The sequence below is a fragment of the Rutilus rutilus genome (genome assembly GCF_951802725.1).
Source record: "Rutilus rutilus genome assembly, chromosome: 12".
Classification (NCBI taxonomy): domain Eukaryota; kingdom Metazoa; phylum Chordata; class Actinopteri; order Cypriniformes; family Leuciscidae; genus Rutilus; species Rutilus rutilus.
The window spans coordinates 30,753,795-30,774,673 of NC_140217.1; the positions used below are offsets into that span (position 1 = coordinate 30,753,795).

At 36.9% G+C, this 20,879-nt stretch overlaps 1 protein-coding gene across 2 annotated transcripts; it reads right to left on the minus strand.

Annotated features, from left to right (window-relative positions):
• Positions 1-724: 724 nt before the first annotated feature.
• On the minus strand, positions 725-19,961 carry pfkmb (phosphofructokinase, muscle b). Of its 2 annotated transcripts, XM_084426164.1 has the most exons (26): positions 19,753-19,961; positions 19,443-19,485; positions 18,833-18,883; positions 12,062-12,139; positions 11,501-11,599; positions 9,467-9,540; positions 9,134-9,211; positions 7,294-7,483; positions 6,435-6,600; positions 6,305-6,349; positions 5,573-5,681; positions 5,378-5,473; positions 5,201-5,293; positions 5,009-5,134; positions 4,249-4,313; positions 4,098-4,161; positions 3,805-3,951; positions 3,651-3,721; positions 3,442-3,529; positions 3,157-3,309; positions 2,900-3,064; positions 2,757-2,818; positions 2,496-2,607; positions 2,275-2,374; positions 1,259-1,364; positions 725-1,169 (listed from the first exon to the last, which is right to left on the minus strand). In XM_084426164.1, the coding sequence occupies exons 5-26, from the start codon at positions 11,583-11,585 to the stop codon at positions 1,034-1,036; spliced, it is 2,331 nt and encodes a 776-aa protein (XP_084282290.1). In that variant the 5' UTR covers positions 11,586-11,599; positions 12,062-12,139; positions 18,833-18,883; positions 19,443-19,485; positions 19,753-19,961; the 3' UTR covers positions 725-1,033. The 2 variants fall into 2 exon arrangements, with proteins under 2 accessions (XP_084282290.1, XP_084282289.1); XM_084426163.1 differs by having other exon boundaries at positions 19,443-19,952.
• Between the last annotated feature and the right edge of the window lie 918 nt (positions 19,962-20,879).

Below are 20,879 nucleotides of genomic sequence, written 5' to 3' on the forward strand. Positions count from 1 at the left end.
GCCTCCAGTGACAGCTTATCGATCACATCACAGAGATAGGCTAACCTGCAAGAGCTACTGGAATAATGTGGTCACTTTCGTTCACCTCTTCCTCTTCCTCTTCCTGTCTTATATTTTAGTTGTCGCTGCGTGTCTTACCTTTTGTGACTTTCCCCCACAAGCCAAATGCAACACGCTTCAAAATATTCAAATAAGATGAGAATAGTATTCGCTCTATACAATTTTTTAAGAAATGAGTATTGATATTTGCAAAACAAATGTTAATAACGTTATAAGAAACATTTTAATTAACACTGAATCAAGAAAGACACCTGTTTAGTTTTTCTAGATTATTACTGTAACAAGGGCAGTGTCACCACATGGCGGTGCTCTTTGTTCTCTCTTCAGCACCAAGTTTTCAGCTATTGGATATGTTGATTAACTTCTATTTGAATCTCACATTTGTTCCTAATCTGGAAACAGTTTCTGCTTTAGAAAACAGTTACATATACCGCTATATACCATATGTCACCATATACATAAGAAAAATTGTGCACTTTGGAAACAAAAGTTATCACATATATAAGTCCTGTTAAATCCTGTTGGTCTTTCAGAAAAAAATAAACAAGTAAAAAAAAGAACTGAAAATATGCAATGTCTCTGGCAACGTTGCCATGTTGATATTAATGTGACTGTACAAATATTACTTTTCTGTGCTCAATGAAATCATCGAAAAATAAATCTACAGGTTTAATTTAGTCTGGCAGTTTTATTTATTTAGAAACAATAGTACAATAGTTTTTTTTTTTTTTTTTTACAATAGTATATTTAGGCCTAGTGGTGAAATGTTAAAAATACAGCTGTTCAAATTTGTGGGGTTTTGTACTTAAAGGGATAGTTCACCCAAAACTTCTGAAATGAAATTCTGTCATCATTATTTAGTCACTCATGTAACCCATATTTCTGGTTTTGGAAGAACATTAGGGTGATCAGCTGATTATTCTTTTATACTAAGATCTTTTTTTTTTTTATCCCACTGTAATTCAGTGTGTATCTAGACTGCTCCTCTCTTCTTAATAACATGCTCCATCGTAGCGGTCTCTGAGGTGTCCAAAGTGATCTTGTATTTGGCCAGAATCTTGAGAATGGGCCTAAGCTTCAGCCACCACTGAGTCTTCGGTATACGATGTCTGGAACAGAAACGGGTGTGATTCACTCAGTGAATGACAATGTGTGCGATGCAATGAAACAACAGTAAAATGAATCGGGGATTACTCACACAAAGTCAGTGTCCTCTTTGAGATCAGAGAGAGGCTGGAAGATCATGGCTCTCTTCCTCATTCCCAGAACACAGGCAGAGTCCGGTGTGTTAGCAAAGATACGGCCTGCTCATACAAGAGAGTGAAAGATGTTTATGGAAAGACAGAAAGATACAGTCAGGTTCATAAGGATTTATGTAAGGCGCTTTCAATGAATACAGTACATTTTGGTGTTCCATTGCTTTTTTATGCATTAAAGATTGTGAGAATTATTACATGTTACATACAATATTATATAAGATACAATTAACCTAGCATTGAGTAGCTCATTTAAAAACATTAACCCCCTGGTAAGACAAGGCTATAACCTATAGTCCCAGAGTAAAATGCATGTTTGAGCTGTGCTATATTGACACTAGCTATATTTCCATGCAAAGCTGTGAAAGTGCAAAATTGTCATGCATTATGCATCTTGTATTCTGAGGCTACACCTCATGTACCACAAGTATATGGATCTCTGGACGGAACTCATATGACTTTTTTTTGTTGCGCATCAAGGGATTTATTTGGTAAATGTGTTTCCATCTTAGTTTATGTCCATGTCTTCCTATCTGATAAAAAAACGATCGACCTCAATTCAAAGCATACATTTTTAAATGCACATTTTTAGAATTGATGCACATCTAGGTGGAGTTTTTTTTTTTCTCTTACAATTTCCCCAAATTTGCATAAAAATAGGTTGATGGAAACATAGCTACTGATATAAAATGATTGCAGTAAAACATGTTATATGTCATTATTCTTATTATTTATTAATTTAAATGTTTATTATTTTAATTATTATGAAATTGTAATTATTAGTAGTAGTATGTAACCGTGTGTTTGTGTGTGTATGTGCGTGTTTGAGTGTTAAAACTTCATTCACTATATTGTAACCCATTCATGGAAAGTGCTGTAAATTTAAACACAATTCAAACCCATTAAGTCTCCTATTTAGTCTCCTATCATCCACCCATTTAAATGATTGTTCACTCACCATGTCTGTAACACTCCTTAAGTTTATCAGTCAACCACAACACCGCTTTAGCACCCATCTTTGTGCCAAAGTTCCTGTCAAACGGTGTAGGCGTTCCACCCTGAAAATACCATGAGAAAAGTTAGCAATTGAGCACAGAGATGATGACAAGGAAGCTCAGCAATAGTGTTCAAAAACACAGGCCAAAACCCTAGACTACTATCAATATTGTACACACAGACCTGCTGCATGTGCCCAAGCACATTCTTACGGCAGTCAAAAACTCCTTTGCCCTCTTCGGAGTACAAGTTGAAGATAAAATCTGTAGTGTAGTTTGCATTACATTTCTCATTCCTGAGGGAAAACAGTTTGATGTTATTAGAGTGCTGGCACAAGAATTACGTAAGACTGGAGTCATTTGTCTAGATTATCGCAGAAGTTGACCGAATGAGAAAGAAAGAGCGAAAAGTTGCAGAAACAGATTGTGTGACAAAATGACCAACCTGAGGATGAGGCCTCTTTTCACTGTGGTCTTCATCTTCTCCAATAAATGCTCCACATTTGTCTATTTCCCAACCAGAAATTTAAGTTAAAATCAAACAAAATGACATATATCCATCCAATCACCCATCCTAACACGCCTCACCTCCAGGTCGTGAATGGCAAATGGATCTTCATAGATATAAGCAGCATCAGCCCCCGCAGCCAGTCCTGCCATGGTAGCCAGATACCCACAAAATCCCCCCATTGTTTCAATGATGAAAACCCTGCGCTTAGTTCCAGCGGCGGATTGCTTGATCCTATCGCATGTCTTAAAAGACACAAAACAGACGATTAAACAGATGGTTGGGGACATGTCTGTGAATTGTACATTATACAATTTTATAGTGTGTGGTTTCTCACAGTCGTGATAGTATTCAGAGCAGTATCAGCACCGATGCTGAAGTCTGATCCAGGAACGTTATTAGACACAGTAGCAGGAATAACAACCAGGGGAATACACAACTCCTCGTATTTTTCTCTGGCAGTCACTAATTCCAAACCTCCAACAAAGGCCTAAACAGAAAAGGGGAGCGAGAGAGTGTGTGTAAAAATCAAACAACAAGGTGAGGTAGTTGCCGGTGGACAAATAAAAGGATTTCAAATATTTCATTTCATATTGGCAGTAGTATTTTGAGATTTTCTCACCTCAAATCCTCCAATGATAACCAGGGCATGAATGTTAAACTTGGCTATATTCAGACTGATATCTTCGATCATACTAGCCGGCAGTGACCTACAGGGAGAGAAGGAGAAAGAAAGAGATACAAAAATAACACACACTATTTACACAAGTTTGGGGCAAGTAAGATTTCTTTTGTTCACCAATTTGCATTTATTTGATAAAAAAAACATACCTCTTAGTTCCTAAATTAGAACCACCTTTGCCTGTCCAACCTCCCACATAGCCCCAATCAATTGGTTCAATCTGCAGGAGACAGAGTTTAAATCAAAGAGAAGACATTTCTTCATATGGACTCATGGATTCCTCATGCATGTTAAATACTTTACAGTTCCGTGTGCAAGTCCCTCGAAGCCGTCATGTACTGCTAGCATGTTGTGTCCTTGAATGATACCGATTCTGACTGCTGAACGGACTGCTGCGTTCATTCCTGCACACGGAGCTCCCACGTTCAGTATAGCTATGTTTATATTACTCTAAAGAAGGAGAGAAAGATGGAAAGAGGAAGATGATGAAAATCAAAATAAATAAATATATAGAAGAGAAATTCATACATATCTGGAGGAAAGTCTAACAAATAGGATAAAATGAATGATTAAACGATTCATATCTTGTTACGCACCTTCACATCCGGGGCGGTCACATGGGCCAAGAGTTTATATGTGTTCCAATTGTTCTCAAAACTCCTGCAGAAGAGAAACGGCAAATCAGTCACAGGTTTAGTTTGTTATAGCAAAGAAAGAAAGAAAGACAGACAAGGATAAAGAACTCACTTTCCCCTGAGCTTAACAGCTTCCTCAAACCTGCCCTCTGCCATAGCTTTGGTCACTTCTTTTGTCTAAAAAAAAGAACAAGATGTATTACAAATTAAATTGCGTAATTAGGGTACAAATCAACAAACCAAACATCTGCATCAAATTGACTGCAATAAAATAAAATAAAATACATAATAATAATATATTAAATGTTACATAAAATAATACTACCACTCAAAAGTTTGGGGTCAGTAAGATTTAAAAAAAAAAAATTAATACTTTTATTCAGTAAAGATTCATTCAAATCTTCACACCGTAAAGACTCTTATATTGTCTCAAAATGTTCTATTTCAAATAAATGCTTTTCTTTTCAACTTTGTATAACATTGATAATAATAATGAATATTTCTTGAGCACCAAATCAGCATATTAGAATGATTTCTGAAGGATCATGTGACACTGAAGACTGGAGTAATGACGCTCCATCACAGGAATAAACACATTTTTTATATATATTAAAATAGAAAACAGTTATTTTAAATTGTAATAACATTTCACAATATTACTGTTTTTACTGTATTTTTGGTCAAATATGGCGAGGCTTCTTTCAAAAACATCAAACATGAACGACCCAAACGGCCTGTTCATATAAATACTTTTATATCTGGTTGGGGAGTTACAGCAGTTACTTGATCTGATTTGAACTACCGCATCAAAACACATCAAACATAAAATAATAATGCGGCCAGGAAGTCAGGATGTGTCTATGCCTGCTCACCACTTGCACACACTCCATGAGGGGCAGTCGAACAGCCATGTTTCCAGACAGACTGACCACACATGCAGGGGTGTCAGGAGTGGCCTCTAGCAATGCCATCACAGCCTCCACCCCCATCCTACTGCCCTGAGAACGAGACAGAGCATGTTACATATGCATCAAACAAACAAAAAATGCTGATTCTGATCATACCAAGATTCTGTCAAAGGCTGAAGGTGTTCCTCCTCTCTGCACATGACCCAGAATAGTGGCACGTGTGTCAAAGCCGAGCTTTTTAGTGACCAGCTAAACAAACACAAACATGCACAAAGAATTAGTCATGATAAAAAAATCTCTATGATCATATTTTATGTGACAGTTTGGGCTTACGTGTTTGATAAAGTCACTGGTGATGGGTTTGCCGTGGCGATCCAAAGCACCTTCTGCCACAATGATGACATTCAAACGATGGCCAATGCTTCTTTGCTGCACAATTAAGACAGTACAATTATATTGGACAGAATATAATGATGATGATGTTGACTATGATGATAAGTAAGGCATTATAATGTGTATAGATGTTACATAGGTAAGTCTCCTGCACAGATGGTCCTCCCATCCTTCATCTGGAGGCATCTCAGGAATAAACACCCAGTCAGCGCCACACGACAGGGCAGTGACTAAGGCCAAATACCTATATTTACACACACAAAAAAATAAATACACACTTGGTTACACACTGTCATAACCAGGAATGTTATAGTTAACTAGCTAAAACAATTTTCATGCAAGTTTTAATAAATGCTACTTAAATGTCCTAATTTAACTAAGGCCTAGTCCTGGCTTAGTCTAAGCTCTGTCTCTGAAACCAAGCCATAATATATTAATTTATAATATTATAATTTTATTTTAGCTAGTTTCCAAAGCAACATTAGTCATTTTTCATTTAGTTTATCTTGATGTGATAAATTAACTAAAGCTAAAACTGAAATAAAGAACTATACAGAAATAAGTAATAAAAATGACAAAAACACACAACAAAATGATAAAAAAAAAAAAAATCAAATGAACGTAATAAAAATACAAAAATAAAACCGTATTAAAAATATAAAAAAAATTACAGTATCTCAATGATACTAAAATAACACTGGTGGTAACCTTGTGCATAACAATACTACTGCAACTGGTTTATGATCAATAATCAAGTCAAATTTCTTATGCACTGACTAGAAGATATATAAGATCTTTTTTTTGAACAGATAATATGGTAACATGCAACAACAGAATGACATATCATGCATCCATACTACAACATACCCACAATGCCTCCCCATCACTTCCAGAATAAAGGCTCTTTGATGACTGCAAAGACAAATCAATGTGTTGTCAGGCTCAGAATGCAACTGTGTAGTGCCATATGTACATACATGTGTGTGTATGCATTTACCTCTGAGCTGTTGTTGTGATGGCATCCACTACTTCCATGATTCTGTGCAGAGCTGAATCGGTGCCAATGGTCATGTCTGTGCCACAGAAATCATTGTCTATGGATCCAACCATCCCAACGATGTTCAGATGAGATGAACGTTTAGCCTCCTCTGCTGTGATCTTTCCTACAGTATGAGCACAGACAGACAGGCATGTGTTTTATGTGCATCTCTCTATAACTGACACATTGAATCTTCTCATCAGTCTCCCTATTTATATAAAGGTAGGGTGTCTTACTTTCTGCAAAATATTATGTACATATTTAATATATTTACAAAGCCAAAACATATTCTCAGAGATCACCATATACAAGAGTTTGCTGTCTGTAATTTTTTTAATGTTTTTGAAAGAAGTCTCTTATGCTCGCCAAGGCAGCATGTATGTCATAAATATTATCAAAACTGTAATATTGTAAAATATTTTTACAATTTAAATTAATTCTATTTGAATACATTTGAATATGTAATTTATTCCTGTGATGGCAAAGCTAAATGTTTTCAGCCATTACTCTAGTCTTCAGAGTCACATGATCCTTCTGAAATCATTTTAATATGCTGATTTGGTGCCCAAGAAACATTTCTTATTATAATCAATGTTGAAAAGTGCTGCTTATATTTTTGTGTAAACTGTGATACATTTTTTTCAGGATTCTTTGATGAATCAAATGAACTGTTCAAAAGAAAAGCACTATTTGAATATTTTTTTTTATGTTTTATGTTATGTTCTTGATAGGATGGATGGATGAATTGGGACATAAAAAAGTTTTAAAACCCCTGATGTAAAAGGCTGACAAGGATTACCGGATGGTGTAGTCCTACCTGCTTTCAGCAAGATTTGGAGCAGTTCACTCCACTCATTACGGAACTCGTTGGCGCCAGTCAGGCTGCCATCTCCACCAATTACACACAGATTAGTGATGCCCAACTTCACCAGGTTGCATGCTGCTTTAGCTCTACCCTCCTTAGTGCGGAAGTCCTGACAGCGGGCACTGCCAATGACAGTGCCCCCCTGACAAAATAGAAAGAGATAAATAAGAAAAATAATCAGAAATACAGAGGAATATACTAAAGTGCTGTGGATGGTTATTGACTACATAATGTGTAGGATGCCAATTGAGTCAAGGTTTGGCTGGACAGTAAGGGTTTGAGGGCCCTATTTTAACGATCTTATATTGCACCAGTGACTTTAGACCAGGTTTCAGTTGGTCAATGGCACAGTCTATTTCTGTTGCCTCAAAATAGCAACATGCCAACAATGCGCCAGAAGACACCTCGTATTCAGACCAGCACGGCCATGGGCGCAAATGCATTTGCTATTTAAACATCGTGCCGCAGGACGTGAAAATGATAACTGCGTCGGACTGAAACTAGCAAAAAACATTTGCGTCGCGCATGGCGCTGCATTGCGCCGGGTGTAAGGTAGGGCCCTGAAACTGTCTGCGGTCTTGTGGTGCCATCAGCCAATCAGCATTGTCATAATGTAATTTGTCTATGGCTTGTGCCATTACTCACATGGTAATTTGTAGTGTAGGCACAGGCAGTAGTGTGTGTGTATGTGTGTCTATCTAATATTACCCTAAGTCTCAAAAGCAGAAATCTCTAGATGAACTCTGGCATTTTGTGCAAGATAAAAGTGGTTATAGCCTACCATGCAATATGACCTCATACATGCATACAAAAATAACCTGAGGCACTCACCCTTTAGTTTCAGTTATGGTTTGATTGTGTTGATGTGTGCACAAGAGTCAGCTGAATGAGCATAAATGTGTGTTGAAGGCAAGAGCGTTTCTAGCCTTTCATAAGTACTGGGGCACAGGACCCCATCAAAAAGCATCCCCATATTTTAATAAAAAATTTTATACTGTTTTGGATACATGGATACAAATTTTACCTGCAATACAGAGAGTGCTGCTTGTTCACAAACTGCACGTGCAATAAAGAGCAGCTTCATCGCTGACACACGCATGCGAGTTTTGTGTCATACAATGGACTGTAGGTAAATATCACCTCATCCAGTGCCGTTTTTGTTTTACCACTGCAAGTGTGTAATTGAACTGTTTGAATTTACATTTACAGTTACACATTTATTCAAAGCAATTTACATTGCATTGAGTGTATCCATTTGTAAATTGAATGTGCCTGGCTTTCATTGTCATCCGCTTCCAGTTATTTTATACAGAACAGCTTGTTATGCTGCTTGATATTGCAAACTGATATTTTCCCCCATATTATTTTTAATACATAGTCACTATGGTTTATTATAAACACATTGGTTTGCAGCGCAAATAGTTTGACCAATTACTGCACTTTGTTCTCATTACCTATAGCGGCTAATGAAGTCTCGCTCATTCACAGAAAATAGCTTACTTCCGAGTTGCTAAATAAAGTGGATACAATTTATCAGTCGATGCATTCCCTGGGGATTGAACCCATGACCTTGGCATTACTAGTGCCATGCTCTAAAGTTTAAGCTGCAGAACACTGTTTGAATGAATCAAACTGAATCGCAAACTATTTCAGACCTTTTTGCAAACCCATTTGACCAATTAGATAAATAGTGATTCATTCACAAATTGCTAGTTCGGATTCCAAACAGCTGATAGAAAACACACATGATATGATTGCCGAAATATTACCAGTGAAAAGATTATCAAATTACCAGTTGCAGCATCATTGACACGCTCTCCCAAGTTGCTTGTCGGATGTTATCGCCTCCATCGACTAGGCCCTGATAACCCTAGACGCACACAGAAATTGGAGGATGCATAATTGAATGCACACACATGTTAAATAATGCATAGACTTTAAAAAGATTGAGTGGACTTAGAATTGAGCCAGAGCTGAGTGAATTGGAAATTGAATTTCTCCTGCATAAGTGAATAACAGTGAATTAGAATTACAAATTCTCAATTTTTGTGTCCAGCGCATACCAATCTTTCACTTTTAATGCTTTGTTTCTTATGTGTGTATGTGTGTGTTTAGATGTACAAACCTCATGCACAAAATAGACTTTCGCACCGGTGTAGATCCCAACTCTCACTGTGGCTCGGACAGCAGCATTCATGCCTGAGATATAATAATTAATGAATCATAATTACTGCACATATTTTATAGTATTTTGATTTGCTAGACACTTAGTAAAGGTAACTGGAAACTGTTTTTGGTTTTATTCCAAACCTGTTATCTTGTCATCTGGCCACACATACACACATGGTGGTTAAGTCCCATTGAAAAGGGCAATCTAAGTGGCTCAAGTTTCATTTAAGATTGAACCAGAGAGGACAACAGGCAAGCTTCATTGCCCAGCTCTCCAAAGCAACCACATTTCCCCAAAGGTCACCGGCTAAATATAACACCCTCCAGACAGAGAGAGAGACAGAGAGATCATGGGAAGGAATTGAGTGAGAGGGAGAGGGAATGATGGGACAGCCATAGTTAAGGTTCTTCTAGGACTAGTTGACATTACACAGTTATTTGACTTATTCTGCAGCTGGTACCAGATAAGGTTAAAGGTCAGTTCTTTTTCCTACTGCTAAAGGTTGGATAAAAGGTCAGTGTGAAAGCTTTAGCACCTCTCATGACCTCTCTGATATATGATTCCTCATTCAATATGGCTGATATAGTAAATGAGGGGGTGGTAGTTCAATCAGGTAATCAAGGATTCAACACAACCACTTTAAATTATCATCTATCAAGTTATGCCCATATTCAATACCACGCACATTTGACTTTATACCTTGCATTTTAATACAAAAGAGGAGGAAACTGCATATCACTCTTGATTTTGTAGTTGAAAAAACCTTCCTACATGGAGGTATAGTTTCCCTAAATCTGTAAATGATGTCATCATTTGCTCACTCTCATGCAATTCCAAACCCCCTATTCTTATATTTCATGAAACACAGGAGATGTTTAGCAGAATGTCCTTGCTGCTCATTTCCTAATAACAAAATTGGATGATGATTTATATAGTTGAAATCTATGCAACAACAAAAAGGAGCATACATTTTGAATGCACAGAAACATGAACAAGGTTTGTATCATGAACATTTTCATATGTAATTTTATAGTGTTTGACGGTATAAACATCTCCTTTAGTGTTCCATTGAACAAAAATACATAGGTTTTAGAAAAAAGTTGCAGAAAAATGATCAAATATTTTTTATTTTTAAAAACTGATGCTAACTGAAGCTAAAATAAATACTATTATGTGTTCATATAAATTGTAAAATCATGATTTATGTTGAATATACTCATCATTAAGGGCATGTTATGCTCAACTACCCAAAAACATCTACACTGATGTTCAAAAGTTTGGGGTCTGTATGATTTTTCTTAAAGAAATGAACACTTTCCTGTCCCTTTTGATCAATTGAATGTGTCCCTGCTGAATTAAAGACATTTATGACGTTACAAACAAATGCTGCTTTTGAACTTTACATTCATCACAGAATAATATAAAGAAACACAACTGTTTTTTGTTTAACTGTGATAATAATAAGAAATGTTTCCTGAGCACCAAATCAGCATATTAGAATGATTTCTGAAGGATCGTGTTACACTGAAGACTGGAGTAATGATGCTGAAAATTCAGCTTTCATCACAGGAATAAATTTCATTTTAAAATATTAAATAGACACCAATTATTTTAAATATGTAAGAACATTTGACAATATTACTGTTTTTCGATCAAATAAATGCAGCCTTGGTGAGAATAAGAGAATTTATAAGCATACTGACCCCAAAGCTTTGAATGTTAGTACACAGAAACTTAATGACCAAATCATCTATTAATACAAGACCAATGGCAGATTATGGGTTTTGTTGTATGAAGTTGTCACAGCATAAAAATATGGATAAGTTATGTTTTAAAGCACTGATTTGTTAGATTCAGTATGTGAGAACTTAAGTAAAAAAACCCCAGAACAGTTTAAAGCGCCAAAGGATTCAGCAAACTTGTTCTGTATCTACATCCATGGAGTTAGTCTCCATAAATGCCTGTACACACAAATACACACTTCCTCACCCTGTGCATCTCCTCCAGAGGTGAGGACAGCGATGGCCCTTCCAACACCCATCTTTGTGGGGTCCACAGGTGCTGAACGCTGCATTTTGACAAGATGGCCTGAAGACGACAAGAGAAATTTTGAAGTGAACTGTCAACCTTTCTCTCGCTATCAGACCACTCTCTTCCCGACTGACTGAATGGGAGCGTGACGACAGTATAAACACCCTCCACCCTGGCATGCAGTGTCACACACAGTATCCACCCCCGTCATAACTAAATTTAAAATGATGGACCCCGTGCTTCTAGTGTTCTGATTAAAACACACATACAAACTGCATTTACGGTCACTTTAATCCCATGCCATGTGATCTTTATGCAGAAATACAATCAGATACAAACACAAAACATTTACACAGAGGAACAAAAGTGCACACACATGGTTGGACAAGCATACACCAACATGACCTTTATGCTATCTTTTCCTATAGGTCATACTGTGAATATGCAGTGCAAAAATACTCTCTCTCCCACACACGCACATGCACACACACACACACACACACACACACAGAGACTTACAGCCATTGTGTATGGTGGTAGAGCAGTTGAGATCTCCCAGGGTTCCATCAAAATACTTTGTAGATGTGGTCTTTCCATCTGTAACAAGGTTATTAAAAAAAAATTAGAATTTTTTTTCATCCAATGAACACAGCTCTGACATGACTAAATGTTAGCACACTTCCATATGATCTTTCTGAGAAAACAATGGTATGAACAAAGTATCATGACCATATGGTGAGGAGGTGTGTGTGTGTTTGTTTATGAGAGTGAAACAGCTTCTCGAACAAGAAAAAATGTAGGACTTGATTTTGTCTATCGCAAATTGATGGGATCGTTGTGGTTTGCTATTGCATGTGATCACATATGAGGGACACTTTGCCCCGCCTTCGCGTCATCATCATGAAAAAAAAAAATAAGATGTGCACGGATAAATCATAAAAATACTGCAATATTCTATAGAAATATTAGGAATTGTCCATTGGTGACTTTAACAAATATGAATTTTGTGGTGGGGCAGTAAAGATGTTGACAAGGCAAGTGTAAATCTGAGCCCCAAACCAGGAGGAAAAAATCCTAAATATTAAGGAAATTAAAGTAAATAGGAGTAAATTAATACATTATCCAGTACTGGTGAGGTAGATTTATCTTTTATTACTCCATTTAGAAAAAAGAAGACTTTTAGTCACCAAGATTACTATCCTAAAGTGATTATAGTAGAGCCCGGATTAAACTCTATGACTCTAACATGCAACAGCTGCTGGGTGTTGGTCAACGTTGGTGTTAGATGCAGCGTCCAGACTCCAGTATGTTGCTGTCTACTGGTTGAATGCTGTTGTGTTTGGTTACACCCAGCCAGTCACGTCTCAGTTAGTTACTACGGGTTAAAGAAGTGGATCACTATGAACCTTCCAATCCTGTTTTGCGATTTAAACAAGTTATTTACAGTGCCGAGTTAAACCTCCTTAACACCAGATAATTCTCTTTAGCAACATTAAATGTAGTGTGATCTCGGGCCAGTTGCATAAACTTAGCGTCTATGTTAAGACTGTGTCTTAAAAACTAGTTTGACCAACTAGCAGTTATATAAGAGGTAATCACTCTTACTTTTTCAGATTCAGATTAGACCAAACTACCTTTTTATGTAACTGAGCTCAAAAAAGTTAAAGGTCCCGTTGCATGGATTATTTTATTATTTTAGAATGTTTCCTGGGGTGCCCGTATAATGTTAGTATGTTTTTTAGATCAAAAGTTGTTATAATTTAGAAATAAAAGGCATATTTCCTAGTCTGATTTTAGCCTCTGATTTGAACGCTCTGTTTTAAGGGGCGTGTCTGCTGTGAGACTTCAGTGTAAACGCCCACTGCTGTGATTGGCTGACATGCTTGCATATGAAATATCTCGCATTACATGTGGAACTCTCTCAAAAACTTTTACTATTACAGCTATTATACGTTTTTACTATTACAGATATCGGGATTAACAAATCGTGAGAAGTTTTTTTAAGTATTTAGATCTATTCCCATCACATAAAAGGTTGCAGTGATGAGCACTGAGCAGATGACAGCCTGTTGATCACGTGAATGAAGATCTTATCATTGCAACGCAGTTTCTGTACTCTCATTAATGCTTTCACCAATGTAAACATGAGGTAAGTACAGTAAGAGCTTCGTTGTGCAGTGTAACAGCGTCATTGATTAATAACGAGTTTTGGCAAGTGTCCAGATAAACTCACGCTGTGTGATTGACAGCTTGGGCAATTGGAGAGGGATTGTTCTTTGATCGCTTTCTGTATATATATTAATCACAGTTTAAGTAAGATTATTTTCATCCTACTAAGAGAAACGACGTGAAGTTGATCATTTAGTCACAGGCTTGATTTACGCATAAACAGTATTGAACGACTTTGAGAGAAAAATTATCTGTCTGAACTTGAACAATTACACATCAGAAATTCACATAACCCACTGGTTCTTCAGAGGCTCGGATGAAGGAACTAAAAAAAAACTTTTGTGTTCATTTGTACATCCAAACACTGAGCAACTGCCATGCTTCACTCATTTGCAAGCCATGCTCGCGCAGCTCATTTTCTCTTGTGCGGGCCAAATTCTCTTTGCGGGCAAAGAAGATAAAGGGGAGGTAACCTTTCCCCTTATGACGACATAAAGGGAAGATTTCTAGATTCGCCCGTCTGAGGTTTTATTTTCTCAAAAATACCCAGGGCTTGGTTTACACCCATCAAAATGTCTAGCCACTGGGGGACCATAGGCAGGCTAGGGAAACTCGTATTAAGGTTAAAAAACCTCATAAAGTGAAATTTTCATGCAATGGGACCTTTAAGACCAATCTTGAAGAAAAAATGATGTTACTAACTTCCAGTCTATGTCTATTCTATGATAGTCTATTCTAGACTAGCCACAGTCCTGAAAATTTGTTCTGGAAACAAATTCCTTTGAAAATAATTAAGACTCAAACCTACTATATGCTGTACGATTTTTTTAATCCTTTAAGATAATGGAATGATAGATTGTGCAATGTGATCTCAAAGACAGACAGATTGTGCAGTGTGTACAGTGTTAATGCCAACAGAAATCCTTTACGATCCCAGAAATTTGTCTCAGATGGCAAAAATTGTGGTCAAATTTGAACAGTGTGTGCTGGACTTTAGTTAGAATAATAACTTGCTTCATATGTCAGTATTTATAGAAATCCATGAATAAATAATCGCAAACAAATTTAAAAACTAAAATGGACATTTAATGTAAGTTAGTTTATTAATATTAAAACTGTACTAAATCTAGTCACCTTAGTTAGTTATCATGTAAAGAAGAATGATAAAGAAAAATGCAAGGCTGGTAGCTGAACCACTGAAAGTCATGACATGAAAACTCAAAATCCTCCTTATTATAAACAAAGCATTTATTTAATCAAGCTTCAAAAATGGCTTGTTTTGATATTGCGGTATCACACAGCCAAATACATTTGCATATGACTGCTTCCAGAGCAAGACATCAACGAATAGTTATTCATCATCGAACCATAGGCCCAGCCTAGTTGGCATTCAGTCGCTTAAAGCTTGGTTTTACTCGCTGCACGAGGTGTGGGCGGTCTTTCGCATGGCGGTGTGCACGGCTTTTTTTTTTTTTTTTTTACTTTGCGCATGGCTCCGCTTTCATAGATGCACGACTTCGAGCCGAGGCACCCAGTTTGCGCTTGTCCAATTTAATTGCTCACATTTACAAAATAAGCCTACAAGAGCAGAAATGAAAATAAAGATTTAATAAAAATGTTTATGAAATTAAATAAAAATATGTAATGAAATTAGAACATATTTAAGAGATTGTTTAATTTGTTTTATACATATTTTGTATTTCATATCCAGTCTTTTTAAGTCCATATATGTTGTTCTAATGTCACGAGTAATAATCTCAAGGTTTACTGGATTTTACACGATTATTTGGTTATTTTGTAGTTGGTTTGGTGACGTGTAATGAAAAACAAACATATGGTACCTTGATCAAACATCACGCTGCTTCCTGATGGTTTTGAAAACAATTCCTACTCAGAGTCGCCCCCTGTTGTTTCAATAGTACAACCAGTGTTGCCAGACTTACGATAATTATCGTATTTGTACAATAATTTTGACCTCTGTACGATGTACGATCAATAATGGAAAAAAAAATCCATAATGTATGATAATTTCAGAATTGTGTGATCATCTCTGTATGTTTTGCAAGAAGAAGAAAAAAGTAAATAATAATAATAATAATAATAGGCTAATGATAAAAAAAAAAAAAAAATAAAAAAAAAAAAAAACGTTCCTTCCGCGGCGCTTAATTAGGTCAGTTTTTTCTTTTAGCAATAAAGTAATTTTCATGTCGTGTCAAAAAGTTTTTGGTCAATAAATAGCCGTATTCTGTACGTTTGACTCGTGTACGATAATTTTGAGCTTCTGGTACTAAGACATTTCCTTTCTGGCAAAACTGAGTACAACGGCGAGCGTGTCAAGTAAAGGCCTAGGACTAGTCCGTTTGGGATGGATGATCACGCGCAGTCAGCGAAACTAGGCAAAAGAATAAATAAAGGCTTAACAGCTAAGCTTTGCCTGTCTGTATGTAAGCGTTGCATCGGGTCAAAAAGCAAAAAGACCCCATTATAATCACTGACGCTGTCTACAGATGCGCATTCAGTTTCTAACGTAGTACGTACATGTAGCCTGCTTGAGTCTGACAAGAGGACAAATGGAAGAGTGAAAGAATGTTGGCTTTGAAGCGTCCTGTTTAAACAGCTCGTTTGCATCTCGGTACAGACTTCAGAAAGATAACGTAGACCATGTTCCGTACACTTTTCGCATCAGGAAAAAGTGGATGTTTTTTTTTTATTGTTTTTTTTTTTAAATGGCGTCCTGGATCGCGTCGGAGTTTTATTTGTTTGTTCAGAGCATTTGACTGCAGATTGTTTTGTAAACGAGGCACAGTGTAATGAAGAGTTCGCAAAGAAACTTTTGTTAAAAGATGAAGCAGCCAACTGTATTGGATCGGACAGCAGCAACATCACAAACAGTAAGTAAATGATTTCATAATGATTTGTCTGTAAATGACATACGTGTGGGTAATAGAGTGGTGCAGGACTTCACTTTGTAGTCCAATCGGCAGTTAGAATCCATCAAGATAATTTTCACAGATGAGCACAACTTTTATGAATTTTGAAGGCTAATGTTAAATGCAGTCACCAGAAGTAAAAAGCTAAAGGTAGTACAGTAGGCTACACCCCTTTATATACTGTCTATGGCTAAACCACGGTGCCACGACTTCAATCACCACCACTACGCTTCCGACAACTCTTTCAGTTTTTATATAAGAACATTTTCCCAGAAAGTGAGTTAGAAGTTTATAAGAGCACACTTAAGCATAACGAGGCTGTAAAAGCGAACTGATCATACAAACTCGCTGGGTTTAAAGTCCCCGACGTAGTGTCCCATTTAGCCTTTAGCCACTCTTAGCAACCGCCTTTTTCAAGACATGTAAGGTTAACAGCTTAAAAAATCATCAATAATACCAGACTGTAAAAGGGTAATACTGATGTATTTTATGTCGTAAAATAAAACTTGAAATTGTATTGAGCTTGTGTTCACTACAGACCTTATTTCAGCCATTTAAAGCTGCAGTCTGTAACTTTATTTGTGTAAAAAAAAATATATATAACGTTATATATATATATATATATACACACACACAAATTATTATCATTTTGCGAAATTTTTTTTAATTAAGATTTTTGCTAAATCGTACATATTTTACGAGTTGCCCAATTCCTATGAATTCATTCTGGGCACAGTATGCAATAGAGATCGCTAAGACATGTGACCAAATGGGCGGCAACCTCTTCAGAACGCAAAGAATTATGGGTATGTTTGGCCAGGCTGGCATAGCAGGCAAGTGTTCTGGCATGAAAATAATGAAAAATTAGCATGAAAAACAGAATATAATCCTACAAAATGCAGGCATCTTGAACACTGCGTTCTTCCCTCCATGCAATGAAGTTTGGCGCCTTATGTTTGTGCCGCGGATTCCCAAAATGCTTTGCGTTCACCACTGGGAATATGTCATGATGACGTCACATTAGCAATCCTTATACCTGCTCTTCCTCTCTCATCTCCATCTCTTTCTTCTCTCTTGACCTGTACATCTTCCCTTCCCAAAGCTGAGCTTTGATTGATACGGTCGCTTAAAACTTCTATCTTAAAACAGCTGTTTTGCCTCTTATCTCGCACTGTAATATGACCATTCACTGAAGCGTGAAGCGCTAGCTCTGGAATTCGCGCTTCTGTAAACATAAAGCCCGCCTAATTTGATTGGTCATGTGGTCACTCGGTCAGGTGTTTGAGAGTGTAGGCTACTGATGCAGCTCAGATGAGAATGTTGGTTATCGTCGCAACTTTAAAAAAAATGCTGGAGATTGTTGGTAGCTTTTGTAGAAATTGAGCTTCTCTTCCTTCTTTGTCCTTTTTTTGCTTTCTTTTCATTGATCACGGTTGTGGTTTTAATCTCATTTTTGTTTTGTTTTTCGAGAAAACGTTCTACGTGTGACTTTATTTTACGCAATGACTTTAACTCGCCTCTAGATGTCCCTCTCGACAGCGCAGCAGTAACGTTACATTAAAATGATTTATTTGATTTATTTACCAGTTAATACTTTGCAACTGCAGAAAATAATCACATTATTCCACAATATTCAACAATTTTACTGAAAAAATAAATATATATATATATATAATAATAATTATTTGAAAAGAATATAAATTTGACAGGGCCCCCTGCTGGCTCAGTGCCCTGGGCAAGTGCCCAGTAGGCCCGTGTTAATCCGTGCCTGCGCAAGACGCATGCAGTTCTGTTTATTAACCGCTAGAGCGACAAAGGTTAAGGACTCTAACCAAAATCCTATTTAAAACGAAAAAGGGAACCGGAAGTGCTAAAATCCTTGCGAGTGCCCCCTTTGCGGTCGATATGGGCCCTTGATGCACACTTTTGCCAAGCCCGCACTGAAGCGAGCTCTGCTACAGACTTCTTCCCGACTGTCAAACTGCCGTTATGTCACGATAGTGCGGACTCTTTGTTAGAGTGTTAGGGTGCCATTTGGGACAGGGCCTTACTCATGTGCAATAGCGAAACTTTATTAAGTGAACCTCAAGGAACATTAAAATAATAAAACAAACCAATGTCATGAACCCTTTAACTACAGTATGTCCATTAACTTGATTGCCAAACTACTTCACTTTCAGAAGAGCCTTACCAGCACATAGTTCGGATTTTGACTCATCCCGACAACTCAAATTTTGCGATCCTGTTAAAAAAAAAAAAAAGTGTTACATCACTAGACCAGTAGGTGGCGACGATCCTTCTTTAGTACAATGAGTGAGTTTTTAAATAATTTGTACTCAACAGATTCATTCAATTCAGATTTGTGTCAATTGTGATGGAAATACTATAACAACGGTAACACTTTACAATAAGGCTCATTAGTTAACTACCTTAGTTAACATGGACTAAGAATGAACAATAAATAAAGAATCAAGTAAATACAGAAGCCTAATTCTGGAATCAAGCCATTGAAAAAAGTTTAATAAGCCTCTAAATATCAGTTCCCTATGAGCAATGCTTGCTCACTGTGACATCAGAATATTAAAGTGCTGTGTCATTTGGTCATCTGCCTGCTTGACCACTGAAACATGGCATCTCGTACTCAACACAGATACACAATCAAACACATGAGTATTTTCTGATGTATGTAGTATTACTAAAGTTGACTACATACATCCACAACAATGTATAGAGATAAAAGATGCACAGCTTTTTTTATTTTTACACACATATGTACACAAACACACACACACTACGCGTACCGTAGACATGATTTGCATCAGACTGAATCTTCCTGTGCGTGCACTGCCAGATCAGCACCGCCAGTCCAATATGTGGGATCCAGTGGAACAGGAGAAAAGAAAGTTGCAGACAGCACACAAACAACTCTAACAAACAAACACTAATCTGACACACGCATACAAACACATCCCAAATGCATACACACACCTGGCAGACACACACACAGTTGTCCCACACTGCCTCCATTCTTCCCATTAGAATGAGATGGTGCGGTGGCCATGACAAGGTCTTATCAGTATTATTAGAACTGACCTCACGTTTCCTACTCACGTTTTTTTCACTCTACTTCCAGTGCGTTCTCTCCTTCTGTACACCATCCTTATTTCTTTGGTGTTTCCCAGCAAATCTCTCTCTCTCTCTAACTCTCTGGTGTTTTTAAATCAGCATTTGTTCGTCGGTCTGTTTTCACTGGATTTTTCTTAATCAAATGAATGAATAGTATTTTAGTTCTGGCTCAATACTTAGAAATCAGCTTGACTAACAGCAGTAGAGGCAGTCTAATACTGTAATAGGATTGCACGCAACACAGTTCACGTGTAGATTTTATTGGATCAAAGCAGGAGGTAATGTTAGTGAATAGTTAATGTAAAAAAAAAGAAATAAAGAACTTTTGACAAACTGTGATTTTAAAAGATTATGGTGGTTTGATGGCCCCGGGGCCAGTGTGAAAGAGTTTCATGCCAAAAATCCTTTATTGAGCCCTACCTTATGCCCTATCTTTATGTTAAAAAATGCAACTCCGAGTCTTACCTTACTGAATGTTTTTATACAATTTTTGGAATTTTTTTCATATTTTTATTCATTTCAGTTTTGACCTGAAAATATAAAAATACTTTACTACAGGCAGGATCCATCAAAAAGACTATATATTAGAATAGTAACAGATTATGCTATTTTGTTTCTGAATAACCTAATTAATATTCATGAGTTATGGCTTAATTTTGTGACATCACAACCATATAATACAAAATCCTGTTTCTAGATACTGTACTTTCTCCTCTGCAGTCTTCATTCATTAAAGTGCAATACCATTTCTTACCAGTGGGCGGAAATAGATATTCACCTGCTACTTCCCACCAAAAAAGACTGCTGTTATAATGGACTGTGGTAAATGTTATAAGAATATAAAAGAATCTTGAAATCCATTTTTTTTTATTTCCCAATCTTATACCTCTATACCTATACCTAATACTGTATTTCTAATACCTCTTCCAGCTACCTTTATTCATTTATCGTGTCTGCTATTCTCACTTGATTCATTCCCCCATATTTAATTTCTCTTTAGCCTTTTCACCATCTCTCTTTTTCTCCATTTATCTTTTCAATACATTTTTCTGTTTGTCCTCCTCCTCCACCACCCACCTTTTTTTAGTGACTTGCCCTCTCCTAACTTCCCT

Excerpts from the sequence above, each read along its gene's own strand:
- pfkmb (XM_084426163.1), bottom strand. The coding sequence starts at position 19,677 with ATGGGAAGAATGGAGGCAGTGTGGGACAACTGTGTGTGTGTCTGCCAG. Across the intron at positions 6,601-7,293 it reads CCAAATCTTGCTGAAAGCAG|GAAAGATCACAGCAGAGGAG; the intron begins GTAGGACTACAC and ends CTCATACTGTAG. Across the intron at positions 3,952-4,097 it reads TGACCGCCCCGGATGTGAAG|AGTAATATAAACATAGCTAT; the intron begins GTGCGTAACAAG and ends CTCCTTCTTTAG.